The sequence below is a fragment of the Nomascus leucogenys genome, chromosome 1a, assembly GCF_006542625.1.
Source record: "Nomascus leucogenys isolate Asia chromosome 1a, Asia_NLE_v1, whole genome shotgun sequence".
Taxonomy (NCBI): Eukaryota; Metazoa; Chordata; class Mammalia; order Primates; family Hylobatidae; genus Nomascus; species Nomascus leucogenys.
In genome coordinates, this window is record NC_044381.1 from 37,979,851 (window position 1) to 38,005,080 (window position 25,230).

At 43.8% G+C, this 25,230-nt stretch overlaps 1 protein-coding gene across 2 annotated transcripts in view; it reads left to right on the plus strand.

Moving 5' to 3' along the window:
- The first annotated feature begins 12,987 nt into the window (after positions 1-12,987).
- The window catches only part of HSD17B3 (hydroxysteroid 17-beta dehydrogenase 3), a 57,939-nt gene continuing 45,696 nt past the window's right edge, over positions 12,988-25,230 (plus strand). The window contains exons 1-2 of one of the 2 annotated variants that reach the window (XM_003260525.4): positions 12,988-13,212; positions 16,638-16,684. In XM_003260525.4, coding sequence (XP_003260573.1) covers positions 13,059-13,212; positions 16,638-16,684 — 201 coding nt within the window. In that variant the 5' untranslated portion in view covers positions 12,988-13,058. The remainder of the gene's footprint in view (positions 13,213-16,637; positions 16,685-25,230) is intronic. The other variant, XM_003260526.4, reaches the window with a different exon arrangement.

Consider the following 25,230-nt stretch of genomic DNA (forward strand, 5'->3'; position numbering starts at 1 on the left):
CTTTTGAACTAAGGCTAGCTGGGGGTGCTGGAGGTGGAGAAGTGGTATGGAAAGGCTCTGCAAACCCCATCGAGGCTGAAGAAAAAATGTAGGTCCAGTGACCCAGGTCTCCAGATATAATTTTTCCTGGTAAAAACATTGTAAAAACCACTAGTGGATGGGACACAAATATTAGTTTACTTACCTTGATATTTTGCACACTTCTTGCCATGGTACTACAAATAGCAGTTACACCATTTGTTAACTTGGACTGTTTCCTGCTGTTTTAATACTTTTTTTTTTTTTTTTTTTATGAGGGAGTCTTGCTCTGTCTTCCAGGCTGGAGTGCAGTGGCGTGATCTCAGCTCACTGCAAGCTCCGCCTCCCGGGTTCACACCATTCTCCTGCCTCAGCCTCCTGAGTAGCTGGGACTACAGGTGCCCGCCACTACGCCCGGCTAATTTTTTGTATTTTTAGTAGAGACGGGGTTTCACTGTGTTAGCCAGGATGGTCTCGATCTCCTGACCTCATGATCCACCCGCCTCAGCCTCCCAAAGTGCTGGGATTACAGGTGTGAGCCACCACGCCTGGCCTGTTTTAATACTTTATATATATATTAAGTATATCTCAAGCATTGGAGTTTTTTCACAGCTGAGGTTGATTAAATAATAGGACCTAGTTTAGAGAAGGGTTAAATATATATATTTTTTGTGCCCTCAGGCACACACACAAAAAAGGCACCTCCAGGTTAAAGTCGTCCCCAGGATAAGCCCTAAGGCTTTTGTCTGCAATTTATGGTCCCTTCACCAGAAGTGGCATTGCTAACTTGGGGCCTCTTAGAAATGCAGACTGTCAGGGTACATTCACTGAATTAGAACATGCATTTATCCCAGAGGATTTGAAAAGCACCAGCCACCCCAGGCTGTTGGTCCAGACCATATTCCCCCTCCGCCCCCTTTTTTTTTTTTGAGATGGAGTCTTGCTCTGTCGCCCAGGCTGGAGTATAGTGGCATGATCTCTGCCTCCCGGGTTCAAGGGATTCTCCTGCCTCAGCCTCCTGAGTAGCTGGGATTACAGGCGTGTGCCACCACGCCTGGCTAATTTTTGTATTTTTAGTAGAGATGGGGTTTCACCATGTTGGCCAGGCTGGTCTTGAACTCCTGACCTCAAATGATCCACCTGCCTCAGTCTCCCAAAGTGCTGAGATTACAGTTGTGAGCCACCGTGCCCGGCCTGGACCATCCTTTAAGTAGCAGGGATTGTTAACGTGGAGTTCATGGACAAGATTTAGTGAGCTGGTGCACATAGCTGGGGAAAGAATACATTTGGATTTTCCCTAACTTCTAACCAATATTTAGCATTTCTTTCCATTTGAATGTAGGAGAAACCACAGTAGTATTAGCTGTACCTGTAACTTTGTTACCAATAGAATTAAAGATATTTTCATATTGCATTATGGGTTTCACAGAAAAACCATTTATGCCCTACTTGTCATTTACTAGTTGTTAGACTCTCCATTAGTTCTTGTTATTTAATATATTCATAAAGAGGCATATTTTTAGTACATCACATTAAAAAATAGTGTATATCTGGTTTTTGGTAATTGATTTCCTTTATAATTCTATGTATTTAATTTTGTGCATTTAAAAATATTATTCAAAGAAGGAGGCTGTGACTAGACTGCCATTGCAGACCATGGCATAAAAGAAAAATAAGGATCTAGCCAGGTGCAGTGGCTCACACCTGTAATCCCAGCACTTTGGGAGGCCGAGGCGGGCGGATCACGAGGTCAGGAGACGGAGACCATCCTGGCTAACATGGTGAAACCCCGTCTCTACTAAAAATACAAAAAATTAGCTGGGCGTGGTGGCGGGCACCTGTAGTCCCAGCTACTCGGGAGGCTGAGGCAGGAGAATGGCGTGAACCCGCAACGCAGAGCTTGCAGTGAGCTGAGATCGCGCCACTGCACTCCAGCCTGGGCAACAGAGCGAGATTCCATCTCAAAAAAAAAAAAAAAAAAAGTCTGTGAAGGCTGGGCACAGTAGCTCATATCTGTAATCCTAGCATTTTGCAAGGCCAAGGCAGGCGGATTGCTTGAACCCAGGAGTTTGAGACCAGCCTGGGCAACATAGTGAGACCCCCATCTCTACCATAAAGTACAAACATTAGCCAGGCATGGTGGTGCATGCCTGTAGTCCCACCTACTTAGGAAGCTGAGGTGGGAGGATAGCTTGATCTTGGGAGGTTGAGGCTGCAGTAAGCCATGATTGCACCACTGCACTTCAGGCTGGGTGACAGAGTAAGACCTTCTCTTTAAAAAAAAAAGTCTATGAAAAGGTCAGATGGCAGCGTGAGGAGTCCTGTGGACTCATTCTTCTGTGAAACAAGGAAAGCTGGCAAAAACTATAAAAAGACAAGTAATTACAGTCTCCAGACATTATAAGGGCAAATGAGGACACATTGATTCAGGTAAACCTACTAACACTTGGTAAGAACAATAGGCGGCTGTGGCATTTGAGAATTGACCCCACCCCTCTCTTTTCCTTCTCCCAGCTCGGCTGGTGGCAGCTCTGCCTCAGATGGGCATAGCCAAAAAGGGGTCATTCTCTTCTCAGTTCCTGGGGAACTAGATCCAACTGGGAGGAGCAGACCACCAGAATTTCTCATCCTATCTAAGTTGAAGATGCTATTTTTTAAAAATTTAATTGAATTTAATTTTAAGTTCTGGGATAAATGTGCAGGATGTGCAGGTTGGTTACATAGATAATTGTGTGCCATGGTGGTTTGCTGCACCTATCAACCTATCACCTAGGTATTAAGCCCCACATGCATTAGCTATTTATCCTGATGCTCCCCCTCCCCCCACCCCCCTAACAGGCCCCAGTGTGTGTTGTTCCCGTCCCTGTGTCCATGTATTCTCATTGTTCAACTCCCACTTATAAGTGAAAACATGCAGTGTTTGGTTTTCTGTTCCTGTGTCAGTTTGCTGAGGATACTGGCTTCTAGCTCCATCCATGTCCCTGCAATGGACATGATCTCGTTCCTTTTGATGGCTGCATAGTATTCTGTGGTGTGTATGTACCATGTTTTCTTTATCCAGTCTATCATAGATGGGCGTTTGGGTTGATTCCATGTTTTTGCTATTGTGAATAGTGCTGCAGTGAACATACACATGCTTGTATCTTTATTTTTTAAAATCCTTTTTTTAAAAGACAGGGTCTGGCTCTGTTGCCCAGGCAGGAGTACAGTGGCATTATCTCAGCTCACTGCAACCACTGCCTCCCAGGCTCAAGTGATCTGCCCTCCTCAGCCTCCTAAGTAGCTAAGACCACAGGGACACACCGTTACACCTGGCTAATTTTTGTATTTTTAGTAGAGATGGGATCTTTTATGTTGCCTAGGCTGGCCTCAAGTGATCCTCCTGCCTTGGCCTCCCAAAGTGCTGTGATTACAGGTGTGAACCACCGTGCCCAGCCAGAGATGCTCAATTCCTGGTGAGTGCAGCTAAGGGGCTAGGGCTCTCTCTACCAAGCCCCTATCCATTAGATGCAGGCTCTACCTCAAATACAGCAGGCCACAAATACTGGGTTCCCCATTACCCTTGCCCCAGCTCACTTGGAAGGCTGTTCCACACTGGGGAGAGATGATCTGACAAGGCCAGAGGCCACCACCCTGTCCAGCACCCAGAGGAGTGGCTCAGAGAGGCTGCCCAGGGAAGATGCAGCCTGTGCAGTAAATAATTTAATCTTGTGCAAAAAGATGTCTGGTCTTTACCCTAAGCTTCTTGGAATATGATGCTAAAGTGGAGTGTCTCTGTTTGCCTGGGGACCTTGGGTTACATTAGATAGTCTAACAATGTGATTTCAGATGGGGCTAGCTACACCAGAAAGACCAACAGTGTGGTTAAGGGTGAAGGCTTTGGGTGATACCTGGGGGGTCTGGAGATAGAGATCAGCCATGTGGGCAATCAGTGAAGTTTATGTAATGAAGCCCTAATAAAAACTCTGAACACTGAGGCTTGATTGAGTTTCCCGGGTTGGCAATGCTCCATGCATATTGTCACACATTGTTGCTGGACAGGTAATGATGTGTCTTGATTCTGTGAGAGAAGACAATGGAAGCTCTACATTTGGCACTTCCCCACACACTGTCCAATCCAGTGCTTTTCTTGGCTCATTTTAATCTGTATTCTTTCCTAATAATAAACTACCCACAAGTATAACAGCTTTCTGTGAGGTCTATGAGTCCTACCAAATGATCAAAACTGAGGCTGTTTTTGAGAACTCCTCAAACTTGCAGCTATTATCAGAAGTGAGGGTGGTCCCATGGGGGCTGTGTGCCCTTAAACATGGCAGTTGTCCAAATTAACACAAAGTCCATGAGAAAAAAGAGCTCCAGGGCACTCCTTAAAGGAACTGACTTTATTTGAAGCAGAATGTGGGGAAAATGCATGTCTAAGAGACTCTTGAAGATGATGCCTCTCTTAATTAAGAACAACAAGCTAAATCATAGTCCAACTGGCTCACCATGGAGAAAAAGGGAAAGAGACAGTAAAGAAGAGCTTTCATGGAGTCATAACAGACCTCAAAGACTGGCCTCAATAACTACCCCTGCCAGAATTTAATTGGATCAGACTGCTGGGCAATTTATGCCCCAGGGAACTATCAAAAACAATACAGTAATCAACTGGTAATTGGGGCCTGATGGACCTGGGTAATACCAAGTCAGGCAGACAGCTTAAAATATAAATCAGGGAAAGAGGCAAAGAGAACCCCCTTAAACCTAGTGTCACTGCAGGGAGACACTGTGCAATCAAGCCTCAGCCTCCAAGGAGTGACACCAAAGGGGAAAATGGACTTTACTAAAATATTCTAGTGTGTAGCCAAGTCACAAAATAAACAAAACAACAAAACCAAGCTCCAGGGAGAAGGGAGGGGAATCAGTATCCAGAGTTCCTGCAATATATTACCTAAAATGTCCAGGTTCAACAAAAAAGTATAAGACATTCAGAGAAACATGAAAGTGTGACCCATAAAAGCAAGCAACAGAGACAGCTTATAAGAGGGACCAGGTGTATTTAACAAAGACTTCATTATAAATAAGTTCAAAGAACCAAAGTACACATGATTAAATAAGTGAAGGAAGGTATGAAGACGTTGTTTCATCAAATAGGGAAATCAAAAAGTGAAAGTATTAAAAAAGAACCAAATAGATATTCTGGAGTTGAAAAGTACAAAACCAAAATCAAGCATTTATTTGGGGGCTTAACAGTAAATTTGAACCTACAGAAGAAAGAATCTGTAAATTTGAAGAGAGATCAATAGAGATTATTCAATTTAAAGATCAGAGATAATAGAATGAAGAAAAATGAAAAGAAAGCACATCAACATTTGCATAATTGGAGGGGCAGAAGGAGAAGAAAATGAGAAAAGAGTTAAAAAAATTGAATAATGGGTAAAAACTTCCTAAATCTGTTGAGAAACATGAGTTCACACATCCAAGAAACTCAACAAGCTCCACAGACAAATGCAAAGAGATCCACATCCAGAGATTGATGTAAAAATACTAAAAGCCAAATACACAGTGAAAATCTTGGGAACAGGAAGAGAGAAACTACTCATCCCTTACAAAGGAACCCCAATAAGATTAACAGAGGACTTTTTTTGAGACAGAGTCTCGCTCTGTCGCCCAGGCTGGAGTGCAGTGGCACAATCTCGGCTCACTGCAAGCTCCACCTCCCAGGTTCATGCCATTCTCCTGCCTCAGCCTCCCGAGTAGCTGGGACTACAGGCGCCCACCACCACGCCTGGCTAATTTTTTGTATTTTTAGTAGAGACGAGGTTTCACTGTATTAGCCAGGATGGTCTCAATCTCCTGACCTCATGATCTGCCTGCCTCGGCCTCCCAAAGTGCTAGTATTACAGGCGTAAGCCACAGTGCCTGGCCTAACAGCTGACTTCTCATCAGAAGCAGTGGAGTCTAGAAGGCAGTGGAATAACATTCAAAGTACTGAAAAGAAAGTCCATGAAAAAGAATAGAGTGTTTTATAGGCATGACATTAAGTCTAACAGACTTCATTATGCATATTTAATGATATGGTTTGGCTGTGTCCCCACCCAAATCTCATCTTGAATTGTAGCTCCCATAATTCCCATGTGTCACGGGAGGGACCTGGTGGGAAGTTAATTGAATCATGGGGGTGGGTCTTTCTCATGCTGTTCTCATGATAGTGAATAAGTCTCACAAGATGTGATGGTTTTATAAAGCAGAGATCCCCCTGCACATGCTCTCTTGCCTGCCGCCATGTAAGATGTGACTTTGCTCCTCCTTCGCCTTCTGCCATGATTGTGAGGCCTCCCCAGCCATGTGGAACTGTGAGTCAATTAAACTTCTTTCCTTTATAAATTATCCAGTCTTGGGTATGTCTTTATTAGCAGCATGAGAACAGACTAATACACTTAGGAATAATGCTGTATCTGTCATGCCCTCATATAGAAGAGTAGACAAAGAGTTACATAAGGAACACTGTCATATTAATCTCCTCCGTCCACCCCAAGATCTGAGAAAACCCTGTTCATTAACCCAGTGATATCAATAAAGTTCTAGAAACCATGTTCTAAATATAAATATTCCTCTTATATATTTTAGTTTTAGTAATGAGGTTTATAAGTTCTGGTAACTGTATGCATTTGGAAGCAAAATGGCTCACAAAGTTCTGATCGGCACTGTTCAGTAAAACTTTCTGCACTGAGGGATGTGTTTAAATCTGTGCTGTTCAATACATGTGGTTATTGACCACCTGGAATGGCTAGTGCAACTGAAGAGCTGAAGTTTAAATTAAATGAAATCAAATTAAAATTTAAATAACCACATATGGCCAGTGGTTAGTGATTTGGATAACACAGCTCTAGCAGCTCCAAAACCTCTTACTTTTCCCCTGGTTATCTTTCTCGAGTAAACTATGTAGCTTATTTTGTGTGGTGAGCCTTAGTTTAATAAACATTTTCAATATAGATAAGAATAAGTTACCCTGAAAAAGAATAGAAACATTAGTAAGCACTTGCTACAAAAAAGCTTGTTGCTATTTGGCTTTTCACTGATTCTGGGACAGAAAGACACTGTGATTCCTGAAGTGGAGTTTATGCCCATAAAGCTGGCTCTAAAAACTCTAAATTGAGTAGAACAAGTTAATTCACCTCCTTAATCTGAAGGCTCAGACCTTTCATTCACGGGCCCTTGGAGGGCTGCAGATGTGTTTTATTTTGTCTATGCGGTGTTAACATGGTTTTGGAGTTTGTTGCTTTATATTCCAGTTGTTATTTTCATAACATTTTTTATAAAAATGGAGAAATGTTATATTAGAAACTGGATTTTTTATCACTTAAAAAAAATCACAATTTGCCAACTAGGCCACAGTTCCACAGGACAGCTGGAGCTGGGTGGAGTGGACAGTTTCTGTTTCATGTTCTCCACGTTCCCTGTTCTCTACGTCCCATGAGCAGAGGCTCAGGGTCAGTCTCTATCCTTCAGGGTGTTTGTAGTGTCATTTCCTAAAGTAGAGTTGAGAGGAAAACAAGAAAATAAAAGCTAAATCAAGAGAGACAAGATTTCAGAGACAATGAAAGAGAGTGCATTTGTCTGTGGAAGTGAACATTATACCTGCTCTGTGTCTGTAGGGAAAAGTGTAGCACAAGGCCAGGCACGGTGGCTCACGCCTGTAATCCAGTACTTTGGGAGGCCGAGGTGGCGGATCATGAGGTCAGGAGTTTGAGACCAGCCTGGCCAACATGGTGAAACCCTGTCTCTACTAAAAATACAAAAATTAGCCAGGCGCGATGACGGGCACCTGTAATTGCAGCTACTCAGGAGGCTGAGGCAGGAGAATTGCTTGAACCTGGGAGGCAGAAGTTGCAGTGAGCCGAGATCGCACCACTGCACTCCAGCCTGGGCAACAGAGCAAGACTCTGTCTTGAAAAGAAAAAAAAAAAAAGTACAGCACAAAGTCACTGCCCTGTTTCATGGACTTATATCACCTGCCTTCCACCACTGTGAGCATCTGAGTTTATGATCCCTGTTTTGGAGACCCAGTTCTCAAACTGTTTTTCTCTGCCTAGCAACTATGCAGAGTTGCTAGATGTATGGTAAGAATTTTTTTTTCTGGTTACTATTTACTGAGTTTTGAAAATCATGTATTTAGAAGTTTTACATTGGCATTAATGTTGTTGCTATAATAATATCAGTCATTTAGTCGCATTTCTCAAGTGGAGCAGAAAACAACAGCAAACATATGCTGGGGAAATAACATGTCTCCACATTGAAGAATTTAATTTTTAAATGCTCCCATGTACTCTGTGTCAGGTCGGGCTGCTATAGCAAAATACCACAGACTGAGTGGTTTAAATGGCAGAATTTTTTTTCTCACAGTTGTGGAGGCTGAGAAGTCCAAGATCAAGGTGGTGGCCCACTTGGTTCCTGGTGAGGGCTCCTTGCCGGCTTACAGACAGTAGTCTGCTTGTCTGCTTGCTGTGCCCTCATGTGGTGGAGAGAGAGAGGGAGATCTCTTGTGTCGATTCTTCTTCTTTTTTTTTTGAGATGGAGTCTCGTTCTGTCGCCCATGCTGGGAGTGCAGTGGTGCAATCTCGGCTCACTGCAACCTCTGCCTCCTGGGTTCAAGCAATTCTCATGCCTCAGCCTCCTGAGTAGCTGGGATTACAAGCAGGCGCCACCATGCCTGGCTTATTTTTGTATTTTTAGTAGAGACGGGGTTTCACCATGTTGGCCAGGCTCCTCTAGAACTCCTGACCTCAGGTGATCCACCCACCCTGGCCTCCCAAAGTGCTGGGATTACAGGTGTGAGCCACCGCACCCAGCCTTGTCTCTTCATTTAAAGGCATTAATCTTACCATGAAGGCCCCACCCTCATGATCTCATCACCCCCAAAAGGCTCTATCTCCAAATGTCATCACACTGGGGGTTAGGCCTTCAATACATGAATTTTGGCTGGGGCCAGGGGGTAGGGGATACAAGTCATAGCATCTTGCAAATAGAAAAATACACATTTATTTAAAAGCTTTGCTGAATTCACAGTCAGATATTGGTATGTAATTTCTCAATCTATTACATGGGGTTGGATATAGTTTTTGATGCTGAAAAGCTATAAAAGTGGGGAAATCTTGGTCTGTGACCAAGCACACAAATGAATTGCTGCTTATGATTCTGGTAACGGAAGTCTAAATTATCTGCCATTCAAAGAATAACTGCAGGACAAAATTTGTTTGAAGTTTCCAGATAATTTACATGCAATAAATTGCACAGAGCTTAAAAGTGTACAGTCCAGTGAGTTTTGATTAAGGCATGCCCTTCCAAACACATTGCTTATCAAAATATAGAACATCTTAATCAACCAGAAAAGTTCCCTATGACCCTTCCAGCCAATCCCTTCACCTCTACCAGGCAACCAGTGTTCTGATTTTATTTTACCAAAGATTATGTTTGCCTGTTCTTTAACTTCCTATAAATAATATCCTATAGTATGTACATGTAGAAGGCAGTTTCTATAATGGATCTCAATGATCCCTGCCCACTATGTTCACTCCCTTGTGTGATCTTTTCCCTTTGAATATGGAGTGGATCTAGGAACTTGCTTCTAATGCACAGAATGCAGCTAAAGTGGTGGAATGGCCCTTCCGAGATCAGATTACAAGAGTGTGGCTTCTGCCTTCTCTCTCTGTCTCTCTGATTCTTCTCATTGGCTAGATCTGATGAAGCAAGCTGCTCTTGGGAGCTGCCCTGTGAGGAGGCCCACACAACAAGGAACAAAGGAGAAGCAACCGGATCCTGCAACAAACAAGTGACTGGGCTGCTGTTTCCCCAGGTGAGCCTGGAGATGACGGCCCCCTGGCTGGACTTTATTGCCACCTGTGAAAGACCTTGAGCCAGAGGATCCAGCTGATCCATGCCTGGATTCCTGATCCACAGAAATCATGAGATAATAAATGGCATTGTTTAGGCGACTGAGTTTTGGGTTAATTTGTTATACAGAATAGATAACTAATGCAGTACTTTTTTGTGACTTCTTTTGCTTGACAAAATGTGATTTATCCATGTTTTTGTGGGTAGAAGAAGAGATATTCTCAAAGAGCTTATTAAAAACATAAAACCTATTGAGATAGTCAAAAAATTCAGTATAAGAGAAAGCAGCAATACAGAGAGATAAATTGAGCACTGAAGCCACATAAGCCCTGCATTTGCTGGATGGGGTGATGGGGAGCTTCAGTGGTGATGGTATGGGACAGCAATGAAGGTCAGGAAGAGTCTAATAGATGAACATTCCATAAGGCCGGGGTCCCAAAAGGTTTCTACATCCTCAGGGTAACTGTGGTCCAGAAGAAACATGCTCCCGGACTACAAGGAAATGCACCTTGGTGCTGAGCAGAGGAGGTGGTGGTGCGTGGAGATGGCCAGAGAACCGTCCTATGGGTTTATCAACACAGGCCAGGGTGGGGTGTCATGGCAGACCAAATTCACTTCACCTGCATGGTTTAAAAAACTATGAATTTAGCCACGAATTTAATTTTCCAAATTGGAAGTTCCTCTAGGTATCTGGTAGAAGCAAAATCACCTCCTCTACGGAGGAATACAGCTTCATCAGAAAACCTCACAGAGAAATTTCCAGGCAAAATGGGATGTGCACAGGTGAAAATTATCAAGCACACAAGGAAACAGGGCACCATGAGTGAGACCTACCAGAGAGAGGAGACAGCAACAGAAAGGCTGATGCAGGTACTGGAATTGTTAAAGCCAGATCATAAGACAATTATGCTGAGGTAAAGAAAGTCAAAATTAAAAATATCTGCATGGAACAGAAAACCATAAGAAGAAAAGCCTCAGTTTTGCAAAAAAGGAACTTTTGAAATGAAGTTAAGGTCATTAAAATAAAAACCACAATGGGCTGATTTAACAATGATCAGACACACCTGAAGAGATAATCAATGACCATGAAGGACAGAGTGAGCAGGTCGAATTTCTGACTAATCAGAGTTCCGAAACCATCTCTAAATACAGAGAAGGGAAAGACCAAAAACCACATAGAAAAACGGGCAGGAGAGAGAAAATTCACAAAGAAAACAGTGAAAATAGCCCTTAGGCTGATGAAAATATCTCCAACCTGGCTGATAATTTAAACTTAAAACAACATTGGATGCTACTTCTTACCTACTGGGTGGCAAAAATTCCAAAGCTTGACAACATGCTTTACTGCTAAGGCAGTGGGAAAATGAACACGCTGACGCGTTGTTGGCGTGAATGCAAAATGAAGGCAAATCTGACAATATCTAGCATAAAGATGTATGAATCTATGTTCTGGCCAGCAATTCTGCTTCTAGGGTGAGCGCAAGGCTGTTGATTGCAGCACAGAGTGAGCTGAGAGTGAGCACAGGCAGAAATGAGAGAAGGCCAAGGACTGATCCTGAGGCCTCTGCATGGATGACTTCAGCATCCTGGCTGCCCTTGCTTCAGTTGTCACACCCACCCTCCATCCCGCCCCCAGAAGGACATCTTCCCTCAGCATCCAGTGGCCTTTTAAAAGCATAATTCAGAGTATAGAACTCTATTTCCTAAATCTGTGCAATGGCTTCTGGTTGCTCTGAAAGTCCACACTCACCCGTAGGGCATGGCTCCTCCCTCCTGCTCTGGCCTTTTCCTCCCTTGCTCTCTGTGGCCAGTCCCTCTGCTGTGTTGTCCTAGTTTTGTTTTGTTGTTGTTTTTTTGTTTTTTTGAATTGGAGTCTTGCTCTGTCGCCCAGACTGGAGTGCAGTGGCACAATCTCAGCTCACTGCAACTTCCGCCTCCCAGGTTCAAGCGATTCTCCTGCCTCCTCAGCCTCTCAAGTAGCTAAGATTACAGGCATGCTCCACCAGACCCAGCTAATTATTGTATTTTTAGTAGAGATAGGGTTTCACTGTGTTGGCCAGGATGGTCTCAATTTCCTGACCTCGTGATCCGCCTGCCTCGGCCTCCCAAAGTGCTGGGATTACAGGCGTGAGCCACCACGCCCGGCCTGTCCTAGTTCTTATTCCTCAAATACATGGATTTTTCTCACTTTGGGCATTGTACTAGCTGTTCCATTAGCCTGGAGGGAACTCATCTTTGCGGAGCTGGCTCCTTTTCTTTCAAATTTCAACTAAAAATGCCACCTCTTCACGGAATTCCTTCCTGAACACCCTCTCTGAAGCATTCCCTGAGTAGCTACTCAAACACATCATTCAATAGTGCTTTTTCATAGCACTGATGTTATCTTTTTTTTTTTTTTTTTGAGACAGAATCTCGCTCTGTCACCCAGGCTGGAGTGCAATGGCGTGATCTTGGCTCACTGCAACCTCCGCCTCCCAAGTTCAAGTGATTCTCTTGCCTCAGCCTCCCAAGTAGCTGGGATTACAGGTGCACACCACCAGGCCTGGCTAATTTTTGTATTTTAAGTAGAGATGAGGTTTTACCATGTTGGCCAGGCTGGTCTTGAACTCTTGACTTCATGTGACCCGCCTGCCTCAGCTTCCCAAAATGTTGGGATTATAGGCGTGAGCCACTGCCCAGTCTGATGTTATCTTGTTTATCTGCTTATCATCTGTCCCCGCTACCAGAATCTAAGCTCCAAACCAGAGAGACCCTGTGGTCACTATTATCTTCCTAATGACTTCAAGAGGGGACTCCACCTGGTAGGCAGTCAATACATAGTGCTAAATACATGAATAATTGTCTTGGATTCTGCATCCTTTTTAAGTTTCCAAATTCAGGGAGAGAACCGTGGGCTGCCATTTTATTTGTCCAGGCTTTGTTTTTTTCCCTTCATGTCCACCTTTTACTTTTTCACCAGCTCCTCCACAGTAACAAAAGCCTTATTCAAAGGCCTGTGAATCAGAGGATTATGTAAAGAAGTTACTTTAATCTAGGTGCCCCTGACTTGATGGAACATATCCAGTGACTCCTGGAAGAAGATCTGGAGGTCTCCAGGAGCAGTGTGGTCCCAGGAGGCACACACAGAGCGCCACGGCCAGGGCTGAAACAGTCTGTTCAGTGCAGCCATGGGGGACGTCCTGGAACAGTTCTTCATCCTCACAGGGCTGCTGGTGTGCCTGGCCTGCCTGGCGAAGTGCGTGAGATTCTCCAGATGTATTTTACTGAACTACTGGAAAGTTTTGCCAAAGCCTTTCTTGCGGTCAATGGGACAGTGGGCAGGTAAGGGAGGTTCCATCTCATGTGTTTTTGCTGCTGTTGTTCCTGCTTATTGCTATTATTATTATTTTTGAGACAGACACTTGCTCTGTCGCCCAGGCTGGAGTGCAATGGTGTGATCTTGGCTCACTGCAACCTCTGCTTCCCAGGTTTAAGCAATTCTCCTGCCTCAGCCTCCCAAGTAGCTGAGATTATAGGCACCTGTCACCACACCCGGCTAATGTGTTTTTTTTTGAGACGGAGTCTCACTCTGTTGCCCGGGCTGGAGTGCAGTGGTGCGATCTCTGCTTACTGCAACCTCTGCCTCCTGGGTTCAAGCAATTCTCCTGCCTCAGCCTCCCGAGTAGCTGGGATTACAGGCGCACACTACTACAGCTGGCTAATTTTTTGTATTTTAGTAGAGACTGGGTTCCGCCATGTTGGCCAGGCTGGTCTCGAACTCCTGACCTCATGATTTGCCCATTTTGGCCTCTCAAAGTGCTGAGATTACAGGCGTGAGCCACCGTACCCGGCCAACATTTTGTATTTTTAGTAGAGACAGGGTTTCACCCTGTTGGCCAGGCTGGTCTCAAACTCTTGACCTCGTGATTCACCCGTCTCAGCCTCCCCAACTGCTGGGATGACAGGCATGAGCCTCAAAGAGAGAGCAAAGGAGTAATTCCTTTGGGTAATTTTAATTGGGGGGATTAGAAAGTGTGAGTGAAATTAGAGTGGTCTGCAACACAACCTGTAGGGCATTAGGGGAACACTAGGGCAGAAGGCTACCCAGCCCTTGCTAAGCACTTGTCCTCTCAACCCCATTAGATGAGTTTTCTTCTTTTGGGAATTTCCTGCTGATACAAATAATAAATATTGCAGAAATTTCTGCATCCTCATCTCCAGATTTACAAAAAGCCCAGGGTGCTTTCATTTTACTAAATGGTGTTTCCAAATTTTGAAATCTAAATAATTTTAACTCACTGTATTAAAAAAAGGATCCAAGTGTTTTTAAGAAATGAAGGTGTTACAAAATCAAGGCAACACATATCTCTACGGAGCCATGTTTTCAGGATGGTATGGAATGGAATCTGGGTCTGGCTGGTGTCAATTAAACGCTGCCTCCCCATGGAATTTATCTACTGGAACGCCCATGCAGAACTTCAGCCCTATGACTGAGGTTAAGGTGACGAGCATGAGGCCATGGTTTCAGCATTTCCTTGAATATTTGAAATGCTAAGGTCTTTGCAGGGCCTTGTATTTCAAATATGGACATGAAAAAAAAGAATCCAATGACAAAAATGATTAAGTGACTTTAGAGATATTATCTAGGCAAAATAGGAAAGATTCTAATATCCTTATAGGGCTGCCAGATAAAATACAGGATACCCAGTTAAATTTAAATTTCAGAAAAAAAGGAATACGTTTTTAGTATGTTATAACTCACATATGGCATGAGACATATATTAAACAATTCATAATTTACCTTAATTTCAAATTTAAGTGGGCATTCTGTATCCTTATTTGCTAAACCTGGCAACCTTAAAAACGTAGCAATGGAAATTTAAAAAAGTACCATGTGAGAAATTGGGATGACAAATGGATTTTTGACTGCTGCTTCTTACATTTGCTGTGTGAGTGCGCGTGTGTGCGTGTGTGTGTGTGTGTGTGTGTGTGTGTGTGTCCTCTTGGGGCATTATGCTGTCAGGAGTGAACTTGCTTGAACTTGCTCAGCAGCTTGACCTGCGTGTTCTGGATTTAAATACCCCACTCCACGCAGATTCAGATGCCCATGTGTGGGTGGATGTAGCACTCTGCACAGCTGCTGTCGTTTGTGTAGGGAAAGCCCTTCTAAGAACCTACATTCTAAAAGAAGTTCAAATGGGGCCAGAGACTAAGAGCATTTGGTGACTCAAAGGAAAAACATGATCTTAACCTGTTTTTATGAGTCAAGATGGATAGAGTTACCTCTAGCAGGAGTAAAATATGTTTGGGCAGAGGCAGATATCAGGGAGATAATATATTTCAAGTAGGGGACAAAAAAGAAACCCAAGAACTAGAGGCTAAATTTTTAATTCCTCAGATACAGTACCCTGAGCTCTGTGCTGATTTCCTAATTCTTTTCTTAGTGTATATTCATAGACTCAGGGCCCCAAAGTCAGACAGCCTGGGTTCAAATCCTGTGTCATCATTTTTAGCAGTGTGACTTTAATCAAGTTACGAACACTTTCCCCGTGGCTTCCTCATTTATAAACTAAGGATAATGATGGTCCCTGCATTTTAGGTTTGTTTTGAACATTAAATGAGATGATGCATCTAAAACACTAGAAGCAGGACATGGCAAGAAGTAAGTGTGTGACCATTATCTGTTGTTATTATTGATGGTATCATCTTGCCTGTAGTGCAGGTCCCGTATCGGGTGAATTGAAGACTCCCCACAGGGAGGGGAAGGTAAGGCCCAAGATGCCCTGAGCTTAGTTCCTCCACCCAGAGCTGCAGACGGTGTGCATGGTGCCTCTTAGAAGTTCCTAAATGAACAGACACATCATCAGTAATTATTAAAGCCAGAGTGCTTCTGTCAGTGTGGTCTGTGAGGCTTGTACAGCTTGGCCTGCACTCACTCTCAAGTGAGCTAAATGTACCTTTTGCTCACACTTTTTGAAAGCATGCCCTTTAATTGTTGTTGCACAGGTAAACTGTAAGTTTTACGATATACCGAATGGTAGTGAATTTTGAAATTGTGACGTTCTCACGAATGAGGCGTATCCTAGAGCTCAATCATTAAATATGTCTGTAATGTTGATATGAAAGGACTAGCAGACCTATTTGATTGTTGTATATTAACAGATAGTTCTATTGAGTACAAATTCTTCAGGTTTCTTCATTTCACTGCATTTTCTTTTTGCATTTTGGTATTTTCCTCTTTGCTAAATTCCCTACCTTCCATAGGCCTTTAATTGCTGCTGTGGGGTGGGGGTGAGAAGGGGGCAGAGCTCCACTTTTAGGAGGAACCTTGAAATGTCCTTACAATGACAGATGGGTGCCTGGGCAGAGAGATAATGGGGAACACTGCCTGCCCTTGTCGGGTGAAGGCTCACAATATCTGCATCCTCATAGGGCCTGCAGGAAATGTTCCCTGGCTGCGGATCTGTGTTTCACTTTGGAACATGTTTTCCATAGTCTCGCCAATCCCTCCAAAAACCAAACCAACCAACCAACCAACCAACCAACCAATCAAACCAACCAACCAACCAATCAACCAACCAACCAACCAGCCAACCAATACCTGAACGTTTAGTGAGGGGCTTCAAGGGCGTGGGCTGGAGAGCAAAGGGATGAGCCTTAGGAGTACTGACTGTCCTGGAGACTAGGCTTGCGAGAAAACGTGGCCAGGGAGAAAGAGAAGTTTAAAGATGAATTCTGTCCTTTAAAAGCATTCCTGCTTTTCACAGTGATCACTGGAGCAGGCGATGGAATTGGGAAAGCGTACTCGTTTGAGGTAAGCTGTCTTCCTGGGGACTTTCTCCTCCCTTGTATTGAACAATCACAGTCCTGAGACATCCACCCCAACACTAGATTTTTGAATATAAAAGCAGTATGCATTCATTTAAAGGAGAAAATATACTCTATGGAAAAGCAAACAAAAATAATCTCACTGCCTGGTCCTGTTTTTTAAAACACAATGATACTCAAAGGTGACAGTACCTTGCCTTAGGGATTGTTTTGGGAATTTGTGGGGCGTTGGTATTTTCTAGTGTAATTGTGCCATATGAGCTCATATACTTAAATCTAATTTTTTCAAAACATTATAAACTACTTTCCTTTTATTTATTATTTACATTAAGCTAGGGCATATATTGATTTTTTTAAAATTCACTTGCTTACGCAAAACATATTATCAGTGACTTTCATTTCAAGGAGATTAATGGCATTATAACATATTCCATAAAAAGAAAGTCTAATAGAACTGAGAGTCACTAGAATACAATTAGTATTTTTGGGTATTTGCTTCCAGGCTTATTTCTATGTAGATAGATAAATAGATTGATAATTATACTTTAAAAATGCATTTATAACATATGTGGTTTTATATGCTATTATTATAAATTTCACATTTTTATTAATGAAACATTGTTTCCTGGAATTCCTATGTATTTTATTTCTTCCTTATGCCTATTACACTGATGTCTAGAACCATGTCAAATACAATAGAAGAATAGAAAAAAATTCTAGAAACTGTAAGAGGAAGGCTGTTTAAAAATCAATAACACCAGATGGGCACGGTGGCTCACTCTTGTAATCCCAGCACTTTAGGAGGCCGAGGCAGGTGGATTACCTGAGGTCTGGAGTTCAAGACCAGCCTGGCCAACATGGTGAAACCTCATCTCTACTTAAAATACAAAAATTAGCAGGGCATGTTGGCAGATGCCTGTAATCCCAGCTACTTGGGAGGCTGAGGCAAGAGAATCTCTTGAACATGGGAGGCAGAGGTTGCAGTGAGCCGAGATTGCACCATTGCACGCCAGCCTGGGCAATACAGCAAGACTTCGTCCCCCCAGAAAAAAAAAAAAAATCAATAACACCTTAAAAATATAATGAAAAGCTTTTCCATTTGCAATAGAAAAATAAGTAATCCTAGAAATACAGTTAATATAAAATTTGTAAGTCTTTTTTAAGAAAACTGTAAAATTCCATTGAGAAATATAGGAGATATTCCAAATAAGAGAAAAAAGTGCCACATTCTTGAAGAGAAAGATATTTGAAACTTAACAGTTTCTCCTAAATTTATCTCAAATCCCAGATTATACAAACCATTATTTTTTAAATGTTACATTAGTTGTGAGCATTTTCTTACGTCAAAACTGTAGGGTTTTTTTTTTTTTGAGACAGGGTCTTGCTCTGTTGCCCAGGCTGGAATGCAGTGGTACAAACACTGTGTACTGCAGCCTTGACCTCCTGGGGCCAAGCAATCCTCCCACCTCAGCCTCCCGAAGCAATGTGTCCTCCTGGAACTACAGGCTCATGTATTTTTTGTAGAGACAGGGTTTCACTATTGCTCTATTGTCCAGGCTGGTCTTGAACTCCTGAGCTCAAGTAATCTGCCTGCTTTGGCCTCCCATAGTGCTGGGATTACAGGCATGAGCCACCACAGCCTGCCCAAAACTGTGATTTTTAAATGGCAACATAATATTCCATCAAATGGATGGTCCATAATTTAACCAATTTCTTGGTAAAAATTTTAGGTTTTTTTCTGAATTTTTCTTCATTTTATATAAAATTGGGAATAAACACAGAAACTTTTCTGCTTATCTCCAATTATTTTGGGAGCTATTTTCCTTGAGGTGGCCTTGCTGGATTAGAGGTTGTGAATATACGTAAGGTTCCGGTGCTTTCCATTGTGTTATAGTAATTTACACCCATTTCTGAGACAGATGTGGTCTTCATCAGCTTGAGCTGCAGAATGAATTCCATAAGCTGGGTGGCCTAAGCAAGCATGTATTTCTTACAGTTCTGGAGGCTGGGAAGTCCAAGAGTGAGGTGCCAGCAGATCTGATGTCTGGTGAGGGCTCTCTTCTTGGTTTGCAGACAATTGTCTTCTTGATGTAGCTTCACATGGCAGAGAGCAGAGAGAGGGGAAGCAAGCTCTCTGATGTTTCTTCTTCTTTTACTTTTTGGAGACAGGGTCTTCCTCTGTTGCTCAGGCTGGAGTGCAGTGGTGCAAACAGCTCACTGCAGCCTCAACCTCCTGGGCTCAAGTGATACTCCCACTCAGCCTCCTGAATATCAGGGACTATGGGTGTGTGCCATCATGCCTGGCTAATTTTTAAATTTTTTGTACTGACAGGGTTTCACCATGTTGCCCAGGCTGGTCTTGAACTCCTGGGCTCAAGTGATCTGCCTGCCTCGGCCTCCCAAAGTACTGGGATTACAGACATGAGCCACCATGCCTGGCCTGGTGTTTCTTCCCATAAGGACATTAATCTCATCGTGAAGGCCCCACTCTCATGACCTGATTACCTCTTGAAAGCCTTACCTCCAAGTGTCATCTCATTGGGGGTTAGGATTTCAACATATGAATTTTGGGGGGCCACAAACATTTGGTTCATATGAAAAATGCATTCTGTACAGTACCCATACCTTTTCTTGTCCCAGAAGGCTTGCATCATAATAAAGCCATCTTATGTGAAACAGCAGTGCAAGGCATCTGGGACGCACTTGCTAGAAACTTTGCGGATGTTAACAAACCTCAAGCATGCCAGTTAAAAAAGCTCCTCATGGGCCGGGCGCAGTGGCTCACGCCTGTAATCCCAGCACTTTGGGAGGCCGAGGAGGGTGGATCACCTGAGGTCAGGAGTTTGAGACCAGCCTGGCCAACATGGTGAATCTCCGTCTCTACTTAAAATACAAAAATTAGCTGAGTGTGGTGGCAGGTGCCTGTAATCCCAGCTGCTTGGGAGGTTGAGGCAGGAGAATTGCTTGAACCCGGGAGGTGGAGGTTGCAGTGAGCCGAGATTGTGCCATTGCACTCCAGCCTGGGGGACAAGAGTGAGACTTCGTCTGAAAAAACAGAAACAAAAACAAAAACAAACAAAAAAACTCCTTGTGGCCCGGTGTGGTGGCTCACGCCTGTAATCCCAACACTTTGGGAGGCCGAGGTGGGCAGATCACGAGGTCAGGTGTTCCAGACCAGCCTGACCAACATAGTGAAACCCCGTCTCTACTAAAAATACAAAAATTAGCCGGGCGTGGTGGTGCTCACCTGTAATCCCAGCTACTCAGGAGGCTGAGGCAGGAGAATCGCTTGAACTCAGGAGGTGAAGGTTGCAGTGGGCCGAGATTGAGCCACTGCATACCAGCCTGGTGACAGAGCGAGACGCCATCTCAAAAAAAAAAAAAAAGCTCCTCGTGTCTGACCCCCATCCTTCATCTGCTGATGATGATTTTTTGACACTGACCCTTCTATCTCAACTCTGTTTATTTTTAAGATAAAGAGTTCTTTGCTCTTATCCTAATTCATGTATAGCAACTTACTGGTGATGAGGAGTGGCTGACACTCGGTAGATGAGTGGTCATATTTGAGTGTTGAAGTTGGAGAGACCACCCAGCAGTCACTTTTCAAAACAATGTGTCTTCCATTCCCCCAAATCAGAAGGAAAACGTTTCTAGCTATTTGCATTAAAACTATATAACCTTTTATATAACAATTTCTCACCCTGGACCAGGTTTTGGAAAGACCTAATATGTCAACCAAAAGGTTCTTCACCTTACCTCTAAGTTCCCTGGATTGCCAAGCAATTCTTCACGATTCTCCAGAATCTTTTCTCAAGTTCATGCTGACCTGACCTTTCTGTGGTCCCTTGTTATCACAAGACTCAGGCACTCTTCTTTCTGCTTAGGGGAGACCCCATGTGGAAGCTGTCCTTAGCCATTCATTTCTTTACTGTTTCACAAAGCAATGGCCCTGGGGGTCAGGAGCTGTGGGTTCCAGTCTTCACCATGATGCTATCTGGAGATTCTGGACAAGTTACATATCCATTCTGCACTTCTGGGTCTTTGCCAACTTTGTGTTCTGTCCTTGATGAATTCTTGCTTTGCACTTCTCCTTGTGGACTTTTTTTCTTCTTTGCCTTTTTATTTTATTTTTTTGTAGAGATGAGGTCTCACTTTGTTGCCAGGCTGTTCTCAAATTCCTAAGCTTAAGCAATCCTCTTGCCTTGGCCTCCCAAAGTGCTGGGATTATAGGCATGAGCCACTGTGCTCAGCCTCTTTATGTTCTTTACCAAGGCTATGTTAAACAATTTTCTGGGCTCCCAACCTCTCCTTCATGTAGGCTTTTCTCCCTTCCAGAGATCCTGTTCTCTCGCTGCTAACTGCTGCTCCAAGGAGTGCAGCTGAGCCCGAGATGCTGTGGACTGTAATGGGTAAAAGCCTGAGGTTGGGAATTGATCAGATGTGTGTCAAAGCCTCCCTCCAAAGCTCACTGGCTGAATTTCCACATCAGCGAGCTGGAGGTGATGACAGTCTCACCTAGGATTTTGTAAGGGTTAAATAGGATGAGACAGGCAAAATGGTTTGCTTAGAGTAAGCTTTCCAAGGTTAGGTTTTGTTCTCATTGCATATTTAAACTGTGATTCCTTTCAAATATACTGCTTTTTTTATTTTTTGAGAATGTATTAGTCATGGTTCTCGAGAGAAAGAGAATCAATAGGGTGTGTCACACACACACACACACACAGACACATAGAGACAGCTGGGAGTGGGGGCGGGGGAGGAAGGGAGAGACAGAGCGGGAGAGAGAGTGGGGAGGAAGGGAGAGGGAAGGAGACAGAGAGAGTAGAGTGGGAGAGGAAGGGAGGGAGAGGGAGAGGAGAGAAAGGTTGATTTATTTGAAGGAATTGACACACATGGTTATGGAGGCTGGTGTGTCCCAAATCTGCAGTGTAGGCTGACAGGTTGGAGACCCAAGAAGAGGCAAAGCTGCAGTTCAAGTCCACAGGCCATCTATCAGGTGACAGAATTCCCCGTTCCCCCAGGAAGGTCAATCTTGTTTTCTTAAGGCCCTCAGCTGACGAGACAAGGCCCACCCTCCTTATGGAGTGTAATATGCTTTACTCAAAGTCTACTAATTTAGATGTTAATCTCATATAAAGATAGCTTTACAGAAACATAATAATGTTTGACTAAGTAGCTGGGTATCATGACCTAGCCAAGTTGACACACAATGTTCACCACCACAGAGAAGAAGAATGTCTTGTATTTACCAGTATTTTCTCTTCCTGTTGCTCTTTCTTCCTTCCCAATGTCCCAAGATTCCTTTTTAAGTCACTTTATTTCTGTTTATAGAATTTCCTTTAGCTATTATTTTAGGGTTGGTCTGAAGGCAACAAATTATCTTAGTTTTTCTTCATTCCAGAATGGCTTCATTTCCCCTCCATTCCTAAAATGAGGCCTCCTCTGTTATCATCCCTGGCAAAGGAAGAGGACAAAGAGTCCCAGGATCCTTGCTACAGAGCCTCATCGGCATAGAAGACCCAGCTCCGCACCCAGCCTTTACTGGCAGGGTGTGGGTGGGGTCATAGTTTTTCCCAAGGTGTTTGCTTGGAGTACACAGTTGCTGTCTAAATGTTTTCTCTCACTAGACATCCCCTTTTCTGGTCCTCTAGTTAGAGAGGGCAGGCTTTTGTTGAGACTTTTTTTTTTTGAGACGGAGTTTTGCTCTTTTGCCCAGTCTCACTCTGTCACACAAGCTGGAGTGCAGTGGCGCAATCTCGGCTTACTGCAACCTTTGCCTTCTGGTTTCGAGTGATTCTCCTGCCTCAGCTTCCCGAGTAGCTGGGATTACAGGCACCCGCCACCATGCCTGGCTAATTTTTGTATTTTCAGTAGAGATGGGGTTTCACCATGTTGGCCAGGCTGGTCTCAAACTCCTGACCTCAGGTGATCCGCCTGCCTTGGCATCCAAAAGTGCTGGGATTATAGGCGTGAGCCACTGCGCCCAGCGAGACTTTTTTATAACTGCACCTGTTGGCATTTCTGAACCGCCAGTTTCTCCAGCAATGTCTGGGATGTGTGGAAAAAAAAAAAAGCCCAGGAAATACCACAGTGCCCTTCCTCGGGTTTCAAGGCCCCTAAATGAACCTCTCCTCACATTCTGGAGTCTTCTGTTTGTTTTATGTATTGTGTCCAGGTTTTTTTGATGCACTTAATGGTGGGAATAGGGAAAGCACTTTTCCTCCGCCCTGCCAGAAGCTTATTCTTCACTGCATTTAACCGAATCTGCATTTACATTTAGCGGGGCAGGAGAGGCTCTGCTTCATGTTAAAAGAATTTCAAGCATTACTTGAGGCAGGTGGGAAAAAATTGTGGAGAGGGATGGGCCTGGGATGAAAGGAGGAAGAGAGTGGGCCCACTCTTCCATACCTCTGAAGCCATTGCTCACCCTATTTTTCACACCATTTCCACTCCTGTAGCACCTGAATTCAAGCTCTTTCTTTTATTCTTGGCCACACAGAGGAAGCCCTGTTTTTCCTGGTGTTCCCACTACCCGCTGTAGATTAGCAGCTACAAGCACCTTCCTTGACCCAGGCCCCAACATACAGGAGAAGGAAAACAAGGCCCATTCATCCCACGGCAGCCGTTCTGCGTCAGGATGGGGCCCCGGCAGTAAATTCTGGGAAAGGGAGGCTTTTGCAGCTTAACTTTCTGAAAGGGGGGTGGCAAAACCTGTGTATGGAGCCTGTCAGCCTGGACATTCTGGAAATAAGATTGAGTCCTGTTCAAGCAGACAAAGGGAACAATGCCAGCCCAGACAACCAAGTGTTCTCGGGCGCCCCCCTCCTGGCCCAGACCACTTCACATGGAACCTCTAAAAGGCCTGTGGCTCTTGAGAGAAACAAGCCCACCAGGCAGAGAGCATCCTTTGTGCTGAAAATGCAAATGGCCTTTCATTTATTGGACAATCTCCTGTTCAGGAGGCTGATGAAGTGAATTGGGAGACAAAGGTGCTTAATTCTTTAGCCATCCTGTTGATGCATTCCAAGACTCAAAAATGGAGGCTAGAGGTGGGGGTAGGGAATTTTCCATGGAGAGAACAAGAGAGAAGACTTGGGGATGTCATTGGCAGGGGTCAGTCTTGAAATAGGACTGTCCTTGGTTTAGTGTTTTTTTTTCTAAATGAAACAACATTTTTTAATGGACTTTATTTTTTAGAGCAGTTATAGGTTCACAGGAAAATTTAGCAGATGGTATAGAGGTTTTTCATAAGCCTTCTGCCCCCACACACGCAGCCTCCCCCATTACCCACTTCCATATACACACACACACACACACACCAGGAAATCAACTGTTTAAAGAAACAATTGATGCAGCAACTAGTGACTGCTTATCTTTTTTTCTTTCTGTTTTTTTTTTTTTTTTTTTTTTTTTTAGAGATAGGGTCTCACTCTGTCATCCAGGCTGGAGTGCAGTGGTGGGATCACGGCTCATTGCATTCTTGACCTCCTGGGCTCAAGCAATCCTCTCACCTCAGCCTCCTGAGCAGCTGGGACTACAGGCTGTGCCACCATGCTCGGCTAATTTTTAAATTTTTTTTTTTTTTTGAGATGGAGTCTTGCTCAGTCATCCAGGCTGGAGTGCAGTGGCGTGATTTTGGCTCACTGCAAGCTCCGCCTCCTGGTTTCACGCCATTCTCCTGCCTCAGCCTCCCGAGTAGCTGGGACTACAGGCGCCCACCACCACGCCTGGCTAATTTTTTTTGTATTTTTAGTAGAGACGGAGTTTCAACATGTTAGCCAGGATGGTCTCGATCTCCTGACCTTGTGATCCTGCTGCCTCAGCCTCCCAAAGTGCTGGGATTACACGCATGAGCCACTGAGCCTGGCCTAATTTTTTAATCTTAATTTTTGTAGAGGTGGTGGTGGTGGTGGGGGTGTCTTGCTGTGTTGCCTGGGTTGGTCTTGAACTCCTGGCCTCAAGTGATCCTCCTGCCTTGGCCTCCCAAAGCTCTAGGATTACAGAAATGAGCCACCTCACTTGGCCTAATTGCTTGTCTTTTTAATGGAGTGAAACCTCACTGTGCAGATTGCAGGTTGGGGGGAACTTGTGACAATACCTGTGTGGTGTTAACACTTTCAGCTGTCCAGAGTCATGGCTGAAAATCACCTGTGAGAGTGAATATAATTGACTTTTTAAAACTTCAGCATCGATGGTGTCATATACATGTGGGTCAGTTTTTTAATCTTGAACAGCTTTTTGAGATATAATTTATATACCATAAAATTCACCCAAGTGTACACTTCATTAATTTTTAGGAAATTAACCGAGTTGTTTATCATCACCACCATTCGGTTTTGGAACATTTCCATCACTCAAGTAAGATCACGTACACCTGGTTGCTATTAATCCTGCATTCCTATCCCTAGCCCTAGGCTGCCACTGATCTTTTCTAGACATTTCATATGAAGGTCACCATACAACGTGCAGTTCTCCGTGACTGTTTTCTTCCACTTAGCTTATTGTTTTGGAGGTTCATCCATATTGTAGCAT